General features: G+C 40.1%; 1 protein-coding gene across 1 annotated transcript in view; it reads left to right on the top strand.

Annotated features, from left to right (window-relative positions):
• LOC139759455 (solute carrier organic anion transporter family member 4C1-like) overlaps positions 1-12,875 on the top strand; it is a 74,828-nt gene that overhangs the window by 14,881 nt on the left and 47,072 nt on the right. Inside the window, exons 5-9 of the mRNA XM_071681602.1 lie at positions 467-570; positions 2,628-2,721; positions 5,629-5,769; positions 6,071-6,253; positions 10,556-10,720. Coding sequence (XP_071537703.1) covers positions 467-570; positions 2,628-2,721; positions 5,629-5,769; positions 6,071-6,253; positions 10,556-10,720 — 687 coding nt within the window. The remainder of the gene's footprint in view (positions 1-466; positions 571-2,627; positions 2,722-5,628; positions 5,770-6,070; positions 6,254-10,555; positions 10,721-12,875) is intronic.

Genomic DNA, 12,875 nt, shown 5'->3' with positions numbered 1-12,875 from the left:
GTTTTTAAAACTCGTTCATACAGTTATAACTTAAAATTTACCAGTTCTTTGAACTAAGAATAAAAAAATTTTAGTCGTTTAAAACGTTCTGATAGTATGTGTTGGTTTTTAGATCTCGATAGTAAAGTTAAATATATTTTTGCTTCAAGAAAAAAATTGCTTCTTTTGAAATCGAATATCTGTCAGTTAACTGGGGTTGATCGTTGTTTAGATTTACGTATTAGATCATTAGAGAATGCCATTCAAGCTACAGGGATCTCAGTGACGATAGTGCATATAGAAATAACATAACAGTCGCCCTAACTACTTCCACAGCTTAACTCAAGTATAGGATGCGGCGGGAACACAGCTGAAAAACCGTAGATAATTTTAAAGAAAAGGTTTTGCATTTCGGATTTCTCGAAATTGTACATATACGCATGTTTGTCCGTCTGTCCGTGTTTCTAACAGTAAGTCATATTTCCAGAGTTGTGTGGAGGATCCGACAACAGCAGTTTGTCCTGTGACTCCAACACAGCGGCTATTGGGTTGGAGCAATACACAGTAGTTACCCTCCAACTCCTTTCTCAGGTGACCAACTGATCATTCCTTGACCAGCTAACGCCTCCCTCCCACTCTCTACGCACAATGCAAACCACTATACTACCACCCACAAAGTACTCTCGCACTCACCCTCGTTTTCTCCACACGTCATTTCCTATCCTAATTACTCACTACCCCACACTACCCCAGCAGGTATAATATAAACTGATATTATTACCCTCACTTCACCTTACAAATGCCAAATCCATACCATCCCCACACTGCCTCCATACCTCCTCCTGACATGCAATGGAGCCCACACTACCGTAAGTGCTACCTTTACCACTTTACCACCTCCTCTCAACCCGCAGCCCACTACTACACTCTTCAGTGCGCACAACTAACAGCTCACCCCAAAATACACACTGCCACCGTTCCATTCTACAATACAAAACACCATCATTCCACCCAAATTACACGCCACCGACGCCATTACTCCGTCCCACATTTACAACCTGCCACCACTCCACTGTACAGTTACATATTACCACCATGTCATTACACACTGCAACCACTCCATTATACTGTATACACCAACACCACTCCGTTCCACAGTGCGCACCACCACTGCTCCACCCAATAGTACATACCTCCACACTGCCATCACTCCAGCCAACTGTCCACACCGCCACCACTCTGCTCCACGGTACATACCTTCACTCTTCCCAGTACCACAGACCACTTTATCCCACAATATTTACCACTTCCACTCCACTGTACAGTACACATTGCTACCACTCCCCTCTGCAGTATTCGCTGCCACCACCCCACTCAACAGGAAACACTTCCACCATTCCACTATAATGCATACTTCCACATTACTCTACTGTTACGCATTGCCACCACTCCACAGTACACACAGCCACCTCTTCTGAACAGTTACACGTTGCCACCACTCCACCCTAGGATTACACTTTGCCACCACTCCACTCTGCCGTTACATATTGTCACCACTCATTTCCACAGTACACACTGCCACCTCTCCACTCTACAGTTACATGTTGCCACCACTCCACTCTACAGTCACACAGTGCCACCAATCCACCATACAATTACACATAACCACTCCACTCAACTATTATACATTGTCACCATCCCACTCTACAGTAGTACTTTCCCATCACACCACTACACCCGCAGTAAATGCTAGTCACCTCTCCACTCTACGTTAAACACAGCTATTATTCCAATCTACAGTACATACTTCGACCACTCCACTGTAGTACATGTTTCCACTGCTCAACTGTAGAACACACAGTGCCATAACTCCACCTTACAGTATGCACTTTCACAACTCCACCACTTCATTCCACAGGACACATTACCACCACTTCTTTTTATAATACACACTACCTAAACTCTAATGTACAGTCTCACATTGCCAAAACTCCATTACTTAGTACACACTGCCACCACTCGACTGTACAGTGTACACATTATTTCCACTCCACTTCACAGTACACAGTAATACCACACTAGTCTACAGTACACACTGGTACCACTCCTCTCTACAGTTACACATTGGTGGTGCCACCACTCTACTTCATGGTACATATTGCCATCATTCCACTCTGCAGTACACACTTTCACAACTCCAATCAACATTTACACATTGCTACCACTCATCTCCACAATACACATTGCCATCACTTCATTCTGCAGTTAAAAACTGCTACCATTTCAATTCACAATACATACAGCCACCACTCCATTCTGCATATAAACTTTGCCATCTCCACTGTGTAGGTATACATTTCCACCACACCACACCACAGTACACATTGCCACCACCTTATAGAATTCCACTTTTCTCACACTTCCACTAACATGCCCAAGAATATTTAGGTAACGGATTGTACATTGTGCATAACATTTCCTGAGTCTACTGTCTTACATTTTTTCATCATGTACAATAGTTTGAATAGGAATAGGATATATATATATATATATATATATATATATATATATATATATATATATATATATATATATATATATATATATAAGGTTAATGAAATATCATGTCATCATTTTTGTGTTTTCAGATGCTGGCAGGATTTGCATCCTTGCTTTACTACACTATTGGTTACAGTTACCTTGATGAGGCTGTAAGCAAGAAAAAGGTTCCTTTCTTTCTAGGTTAGTGTGTCAAAGTTTTAACAAGCTCTTTTGCCACATTATTCTTTATTGGTGTATGAAGACATCTGCCCCTTCTTTTGCATATATTAACTTTAGCTGAAGTTGCTGTTAAATGCTTGCTTTTATCCATTAAGAGTATAACTTTTTTTAAGGTTATACCAAGTTGAAGTTAATAATTAACTAAGTGCTGCTAAAACTATATGTTCACTGCAAATATTGGCAATAGAATTGAGTTTTCTACATTTTCATTACTTGATTTTATTTTATTTTTTTTTTTTTTTTTTTTTTTTTTTTTTATACTTTGTCGCTGTCTCCCGCGTTTGCGAGGTAGCGCAAGGAAACAGACGAAAGAAATGGCCCAACCCCCCCCCCCCCATACACATGTACATACACACGTCCACACACGCAAATATTCATACCTACACAGCTTTCCATGGTTTACCCCAGACGCTTCACATGCCTTGATTCAATCCACTGACAGCACGTCAACCCCTGTATACCACATCGCTCCAATTCACTCTATTCCTTGCCCTCCTTTCACCCTCCTGCATGTTCAGGCCCCGATCACACAAAATCCTTTTCACTCCATCTTTCCACCTCCAATTTGGTCTCCCTCTTCTCCTCGTTCCCTCCACCTCCGACACATATATCCTCTTGGTCAATCTTTCCTCACTCATTCTCTCCATGTGCCCAAACCACTTCAAAACACCCTCTTCTGCTCTCTCAACCACGCTCTTTTTATTTCCACACATCTCTCTTACCCTTACGTTACTTACTCGATCAAACCACCTCACACCACACATTGTCCTCAAACATCTCATTTCCAGCACATCCATCCTCCTACGCACAACTCTATCCATAGCCCACGCCTCGCAACCATACAACATTGTTGGAACTACTATTCCTTCAAACATACCCATTTTTGCTTTCCGGGATAATGTTCTCGACTTCCACACATTTTTCAAGGCTCCCAAAATTTTCGCCCCCTCCCCCACCCTATGATCCACTTCCGCTTCCATGGTTCCATCCGCTGACAGATCCACTCCCAGATATTTATTTATTATTGATTTATGGTACTTGATTGCCATTTCCTGTGTTGCCCATCCACTCATAGACACATATATATACACCTTAACATATCAACACATACACATATTCATACATAAACATACACATACACAGACATATACATATGTATACTCATGTACATTTCATACTTGCTTGCCATCATCCATCATTTCTGGTGCTACCCTACCCCACAGGAAACAGCATTGCCACCCCTCTTCTTCAGTGAGATAGTGCCAGGCAAACAGACAAAAATGGTCACGTTAGTTAACACTCCATCTCTAGCTGTCATGTGTAATGCACCGAAACCACAACTCCCTCTCAGCATTCATGGTTTACCCCAGACATTTCACATGTCCTAATTTGGTCCATTGACAGCACATCAACCCTGGTATACCACATTGTTCCAATTCACTCTATTCCTTGCATGCCTCTTACCCTCCTGCTTGTTCAGGCCCAGCCACTCAAAATCTTTTTCACTTCAACCTTCCACCTCCTATTGTTCCCGCCACCTCTGACACATATATCCTCTTTGTCAGCCTTTCCTCACTCATTCTTTTCATATGTCCAGACCAGTTCAACACACCCTCTTCTACTCTCTCAACCACAGTCTGTTGATTACTACACATCTCTCTTACCCTTTCATTACTTACTTGGTCAAACCACCTCACTCCAAATAATGTCCTTAGACATTTTATTTCCAACTCCTCCGTATGACCCTATCTATAGTCCATACCTCACAACCATATAATACTGTTGGAACTACTATTCCTTCAAACATACCCATTTTTGCACTCAGAGATAATGTTTTCTCTTTCCACACATTCTTCATCGCTCTCTGAACCTTTTCCCCTCTTCCACCCTATGACTCACTTCCACTTCCATGGTTCCATTCACTGCTAAGTCCACTCCCAGATATCTAAACACTTCACTTCCTCCTGTCCATTCAAACTCACATCCCAACTAACTTTGTCCCTCAACCCTGCTGAACCTAATAACCTTGCTCTTATTCACATTTACTCTCAACCTTCTCCTTTCATATACATTTCCAAACTCAGTCACCACCTTTTGCAGTTTCTCACTTGAATCAGCCGCCAGTGCTGTATCATCTGCAAACAGCAACTGACTCACTTCCCAGACCCTCTCATCCCCAACAGACTGCATACTCGCCCCTCTCTCCAAAACTCTTGCATTTACCTCCCTAACCACCTCATCCATAAACAAATTAAAGAATCATTTAGACCACACATCCCTGTCATAGACTGACCTTCACTGGGAACCACTCCTCTCCTCTCTTCCCACTCGCAACACATGCCGTACACCCTTGATAAGAACTTTTCACTGCTTCTAGCAGTCTATCTCCCACATCATATACTCTTAAGACCTTCCACAAAGCATCTCTATCCACCTTATCATATTCCTTCTTCAGATCCATAAATGCTGCATACAAATCCATCTTTCTCTAAGTATTTCTCACCCACATTCTTCAAAGAAAACACCTGATCCATACATCCTTTACCACTTCTGTATTAGATATTGTCTCTTACATATTGGCATTAGTTGTCTGTAAGACTTCTCTTTAACTCATTATCTTCATGAACTTTGTCTGAAATATGTCAGACTCGTTATATTAGTTGCTTGCATCATAAGTATGATTTTTTTCATGAGCAACATATCCTTAACATGCGATTTTGAAGTCCATTATTCATTTGGGCCACTCAAATAAATGGTAAGTGTATCTGCTAGTAGCGTGTCAAAAACATATTTTTGACTCGCTATAGCTAATTATCTGTGTTCCAAGCATGCTTTTGACTTTATTTTCTCATTTCTTTGGGTAATCAGCTGTGTCAGGAAGTTTGAGGATACTGGGCCCAGTGTGTGGTTACTCCTTGGCAGCTTGGTCCCTCTCTCACTGGGTCTCCCCATCTCATGCCCCTCACCTCAACCCCCAGCACCCCAGGTGGGTAGGGGCCTGGTGGATAGGTAAGTCAGGAAGGAGAAAAACTGTAAATGATGATGCAGAAGGATTATACTAGAGATGTAAAGTGGTTTTGTTTGTTGGTTGGCTTATTATAGATAGTAAGAACAGTGTGCTGCACTAGAATGTGGCAGAGATTTTATTGTTTATGCAAATTTGGCTTTCATTCCTTATCTTTCATTTTCTTTTTGAATTTTTATCACTTTTCTCTCTTTTCTTTTTCCCTCTTCATCAGTCTCTGACTTTTCCACGATTGAGAAAACTTGCTATATTCTGAAATCCAGGACACATATATTCTTTCTCCAGGATACCTGGTGATTGGTTCCTCCTTGCTGGTGATCACTTGGTCGTTGGTACTCATGCCACGCACTCTACCAGGAGCAAGGCAGAGGGTGCTGGCAGACCTGTATGCAGCTGCTGAGAAGGGGAGGGAAGCAATGAATGCATTCACCAAGACCCTTCGACCTGCAAAATCCAGGGGCTGTAAAGGTAGGGATATATATATGGCTTTTTGTATCAGAGGATGATGGAAGAAAGAGATGTAGAAAGGCAGATGAACAAATAAACAAACAAGCAAACAGGCAGATGTATAGATCTATGGACATAGACGAGTAGACAAAGACATAGAAAGAAGTGCAAGTTGTCACATAGCAAGAGTGTCTTCTATACATACAGTTTTAAAATCTTCAGAGTGATGTATCATTTCATATACAAACACACAGCTATATGTTTTATAATGCTGCTTGAATTTGCTCATTTTAGTCCCTTAATGCTTGACATGGCAGTGCATGATGATTAGCTAGAGTGAGAGGACCAGGCAGAATGTGGTCCTGAATCATTTGACGACTATGATCTGTTCTCAGATCATGTGAATAGTGATTTTATGGACTTTGACTATTTCATCATCAAAAGTTAATCAAGGTTAAGCAGGGATAGGTTTTTAGCAAAAGTGGAGGCAGTGTGTTAGCACCCATCAGACCTTGACAACATTGTGTCTTACTGGTGTAGCCACTAATTTTACAGACTTTTATAGTTTTGCTGTAAAACAATAGATTACTTAGATTTTTGCAAGAAAGGATTTATTGTGTAATATGATTGATAATAATGATTAGTAAATAACATTTTGGTGTAGGTGAAATGGATGATAGAACATAAACAGTGGCACATTGTGCTGAAATGGCTGCAAAAATATTTCTGGAGTTGTATTTTCATTGTAGTAAGAATTTGCAATTGGAAGGTTGAATATGTTTTTTAAACATTGAGAAAATTTAGATTTGAGGATTGGAAAGGATAATGTAGTGAGACGTTAATTCTGTACCTTCCCTGCAAGATTTCTGTGTGGTGCAAATGGAATGGCAGTAAAATGTTTGTTTCCTGCATATTTAACTAGATTTTTTATTTATTAGCTTTGAATATCTAGAATTTATGATAGAAACCAAATTATATGCCTTTTTTGTTTGTGAGACTTTCCTCAGTCAAAAAGTTATCTGATATCACAATTCTGCATGTAATTTAACATACATGTTTGATATGAATAATAATATGATCACACAGATTATAAGCGTATATCTCTAATTTGAACATACTTTGGTCATCTTTCCTTTATAGATTGGTACCATGCAGGAATTCCACAAATCTTCAGGCACCTCACTATGAGCCTTGCAAACAATGAAAAATCCTTTCTGTCTAATCACCTATACAATCACCCCCTATCTTAAGAAATGCAACTGCAATACCAACCACTCCAGCCACTTTGCCGCACTTCATCTTATGGTTTTCACCACCTCTTCTATCTTCAATGAAAACTTATTCATTTCTTTGTCAGGATAAAAACTGATTGCTTGAGAAATATGTTTCAAGAATGCATGTCATTGTTCAGTAGGAAGATTGTGCTCTCAATATGGGAAGTATGAAGAGGAAATATGGCAGGGGTGAGTTGCTGTACCACTGGGCAGTATGTCAGTGTGCTGTTCTCCAGTAAAAGAAAACAAAGGTTTGTTTCTTTTGGAATACTTGTGTAGATTAAGTCTGAGTCCAAAGTTCACTGGCCAATTGGTCACTGGCACCCCAGTCCTCTACAGGTATGAGCAGGTGAGGCCTGCAGGGTCTATTCCTGCTAGTTATCGCAAAACATATAGCTTGATGAAAAGCTTGTTTTGGTAGTACTTATAGCTTAGTGAAAAGGTCTGTATGAGGTTATTCAGAAGATCTTAGTCTTCTTGTTATGTCATCAGAATGGGAGGGCAGGGAAAGAGGTTTCACACTGATATGCTCAAGAAATATTACGCTCACTTGGAATGATGTAACACACATGTCAATTTTATATTTTTCAATTTAGAAAAGATCTCACCAGCTCCACTAGCTTAAAAAAAAAAGTTACCTCTTGAAAGCCTTCAAACTGAACAGTGCAAGTAGTATATCAGTTGGAAAAGTTTCTTCACCTGCTTCTCTCATCAAATTTTGAAACTCTGTGATTTAGTGCATTTGTCCCAACAAAATTCTTAATATCCATCACAGTTTTCATGACATGATGAATGTTCAAAATTCAGGAAACCTTGCATCAAATTTACAAATTTCAGTTAATCCATTCACTGATCTGCACAAAGACAGATTGCCGTTTGTTGCTATGGCAATGAGCTTTTGTAAAGGCACATTGTTCTATGCAACTACCACCATCTTTACCTCATCACATTTTGTCCATGAGCTCTTTCCTTCACTGACACAATATCCATGAGATCTCTCACGTCAAGGTCATCAGACACATACAGACAAAATATAATAGTTGTGTTTCATCTTGTATATCACATAGCTCATCCAGTGTTACACTCAAATAATCACAGCTTAATTTTTGAAAAATTCAGTTTCACTGTTTACATCTGAAATTATGTTCACTGGTGTGGTGTGATAATTGCAGATCTGAATTTTTTTTCTGTAAATTCCTGCTCTCTAGTACTAGAATTGAAATCATGTAGTTGAAGCATATCTAAACAAAATCACTTTCAGAGTTGGACTTTTTTTTGCACATGTTTTGTCCCATACTAAATGATAGGAGGCTAATGTTTCTCTGTGTGTGTTGAGCTGATAAAACTGGCATAAACCTAAGGTTGCTCATCCATTTGTGTTTATAATGATTTTACCATTGACATGCAACGTTGAAAAACCTGAAGGAATTGTTTATCAGTAGTTACATGTTATGAAGTCAAATGGTACTGTAAGTTTGAAGATTTGAATTGTAATGTGCACATCTGACAAAGCAGACTCATGGCCAATGCCATTATGTTCAGTAAAAAAGTACTTACCTTCCCACTCATTTTGAAAACACTGTTTTTCATCTGTTTATCATCTCTTTTGATTGCATTTCCCTTTAAGTGTTTGAATTAGTGTGTAGATTACATAAACATGTCCACTACAACACAGTAATAATCAGTAAGCTGTGATTCCATGTTTATAACACTCCACTCCACCATGTGAGTCTCAGCTGAGTGACTGACTCTCACAAGTGAAGGTACAAATTGCATGACGAGACAGGAACAGAATGTGTGAAGCCAATGCCAAGCATGGCTATCTTGCTGAGAACCATGAAGAGAGATTCTCTCATTTTGAATAGTAAATATCGTTTGTGTTGTTGATATATATTTATATTTATTGTACTTAATCACTGTTTCTTGCATCAGCGAGGTGGCGTCAGGAAACAAACGAAGAGCGACCTATCCACTCATGTACACATGTATATACATAAATGCTCATACATGTACATCAACATGTACACATATACATACATATACACACACATAGACATATATACTCATGTACACATTCATACTTGCTTGCCTTTAATCCATTCCCAGCGCCACCCTGCCCCACAGGAAGCAGCGTCGCTGCCCTCCACTCCCATGAGGTAGTGCCAGAAAAACAGACAAAAAGGCCACAATCGCTCACATCCAGTCTCTATCTGTCATGTGTAATGCACCAAAACCACAGATCCCTATCCAGGCCCCACATCTTCCCATTTCTATTTCTGATAAATTCAAGTGCCACATATTTGCGTCTGATGAACTGCATACAACTGTAGAGCCACCAGTTGGCCATCCTTGCCCTATGGGAAGATTCATGTATTTTAGATAAAGTTTTCCACTGTCTCCAGTGCCATGCCAAGACATGAATCTTATTAGATTGTGGTATTGCCAGTGCACAGATGGTAAGATTGAGGAAATTCAGCAGGCTCTTGAATCTTCAACAAAGAAACAGGAAAGGTCATTCTTAGGTTTGATAAGCTACTATGGTTTTGCTTTACAGTGTAGTCTCCCCATGCTACTGTTATCTCTTGTAATACCTGAGCAGAAAAACATTAAACATTACTGGTGACATTACTTAGTCCTACTTCTCCCCCATACTTATTACACCCTACTCATTCATGCCATCAAGTAACTTCATACACTTCTTTTGTTACTTTTGTTAAAAAGAAATTTAATAGCATTTTGGTATAATTTATGCACACCAGATAAATCAAAGCTCTCCAGTCTTTTTCCATTTTATTTTAGAATGTCTTTCCTCCCCTTCATAATTAATCAAACTTTCCATATTCCTATAATTGCTCTTCCATTCATATCTTTCCTTCACTGATGATAACTTATCATTATCTTCTACCTTTAATTTTTTTGATGCTTAGTGTCATCTATTAAGTTATTCTATATGTCAGACCACCTGTGGGTGATGCACTTCTCATTCTTTAGTGTTTATTTCACCTTTTTCTCCTACCATGATGGTCTTTCTTGTTCATCTTTGTTACAGGCATGTGTGGGAGCATGTGGCGGGTCTTAAGCAATAAGGTTTTCATCCTGATAACCATCAACCAGTTGTTCTTCTGGTTTGCCTTCTTTGGTTACATCACCTTCAAGCCTAAATTTCTAGAGCACCAATTTAAGATGTCTGCAACCCAGGCGAATCAGTATATAGGTAAGATATTTCTATTATAGAGCTTTACCATGTTGTGCCAAATCATATGAATACTTTCCATGTTTTCTGGAGAACTGTACCCTTGTGGATTGTGTATTGTATTCAAACAGACCCGTTGATAATCTTTGAGGTTTGCTTTAAGATTAGAAAAATCTCCTCTAGAAATCATATGATACATTATATACATTCGTGTCCCAGGAATCCTTTCAATGGGGCTCCTGTAGCACTCAGGAAGCCAGTCTCATCCATTGGACAGGACCACAGGTCATGAAATAGGGTTATGCTGTGTGTACCTTTGTAGTGTGAACTCTGGATAAATGATGAGTAAGTGTTCCATGCCTTCAGTTTGGAAATTGTATCTTGAGCATGAGGTCTTGAGGTATGTGAAAATGCATACAAGAAAGGGTTACATATACATGTTTGACTCTGAGGGTGTGATAATGATATTAAGCCAAAGCCACATTCTTCAAAGATGCAAATAGGAGTATGAAGTTAAAAAGATGTGATAGCATTGTGAGCAAAAATTTCCAGCTGTACAGTTGCAGAATATTTAAATAAACTGCCACCAGATTTAGTAAATGGAAAGAATATCAGTGTCTTCAAATCACAGCGAGGCAAAAATATTTCATTGGTATCTATTTATCGATCTGGAGAAGGCATATGATAGAGTTGATAGAGATGCTCTGTGGAAGGTACTAAGAATATATGGTGTGGGAGGCAAGTTGTTAGAAGCAGTGAAAAGTTTTTATCGAGGATATAAGGCATGTGTACTTGTAGGAAGAGAGGAAAGTGAATGTAGGTTTGCGGCAGGGGTGTGTGATGTCTCCATGGTTGTTTAATTTGTTTATGGATGGGGTTGTTAGGGAGGTGAATGCAAGAGTTTTGGAAAGAGGGGCAAGTATGCAGTCTGTTGTGGATGAGAGAGCTTGGGAAGTGAGTCAGTTGTTGTTCGCTGATGATACAGCGCTGGTGGCTGATTCGTGTGAGAAACTGCAGGAGCTGGTGACTGAGTTTGGTAAAGTGTGTAAAAGAAGAAAGTTAAGAGTAAATGTGAATAAGAGCAAGGTTATTAGGTACAGTAGGGTTGAGGGTCAAGTCAATTGGGAGGTAAGTTTGAATGGAGAATAACTGGAGGAAGTAAAGTGTTTTAGATATCTGGGAGTAGATCTGGCAGCGGATGGAACCATGGAAGCGGAAGTGAATCATAGGGTGGGGGAGGGGGCGAAAATCCTGGGAGCCTTGAAGAATGTGTGGAAGTCGAGAACATTATCTCAGAAAGCAAAAATGGGTATGTTTGAAGGAATGGTGGTTCCAACAATATTATGTGGTTGCGAGGCATGGGCTATGGATAGAGTTGTGCGGAGGAAGGTGGATGTGCTGGAAATGAGATGTTTGAGGACAATATGTGGTGTGAGGTGGTTTGATCGAGTAAGTAATGTAAGGGTAAGAGAGATGTGTGGAAATAAAAAGAGCGTGGTTGAGAGAGCACAGGAGGGGGGTGTTTTGAAATGGTTTGGGCACATGGAGAGAATGAGTGAGGAAAGATTGACCAAGAGGATATATGTGTCGGAGGTGGAGGGAACGAGGAGAAGTGGGAGACCAAATTGGAGGTGGAAAGATGGAGTGAAAAAGATTTTGAGTGATCGGGGCCTGAACATGCAGGAGGGTGAAAGGAGGGCAAGGAATAGAGTGAATTGGATCGATGTGGTATACCAGGGTCGACGTGCTGTCAATGGATTGAATCAGGGCATGTGAAGCGTCTGGGGTAAACCATGGAAAGTTGTGTGGGGCCTGGATGTGGAAAGGGAGCTGTGGTTTCGGGCATTATTACATGACAGCTAGAGACTGAGTGTGAACAAATGTGGCCTTTGTTGTCTTTTCCTAGCGCTACCTCGCACACATGAGGGAGAGGGTGTTTTTATTCCATGTGTGGCGAGGTGGCGATGGGAATAAATAAAGGCAGACAGTATGAATTATGTACATGTGTATATATGTATATGTCTGTGTGTGTATATATATATGTGTACATTGAGATGTATAGGTATGTATATTTGCGTGTGTGGACGTGTATGTATATACATGTGTATGTGGGTGGGTTGGGCCATTTCTTTCGTCTGTTTCCTTGTGCTACCTCTCAAACACGGGAGACAGCGAC

This window comes from Panulirus ornatus, chromosome 33 (assembly GCF_036320965.1).
Source record: "Panulirus ornatus isolate Po-2019 chromosome 33, ASM3632096v1, whole genome shotgun sequence".
Classification (NCBI taxonomy): domain Eukaryota; kingdom Metazoa; phylum Arthropoda; class Malacostraca; order Decapoda; family Palinuridae; genus Panulirus; species Panulirus ornatus.
The sequence above is the reverse complement of the archived record's forward strand: the minus strand, read 5'-3'. Positions and strand labels throughout refer to the sequence as shown.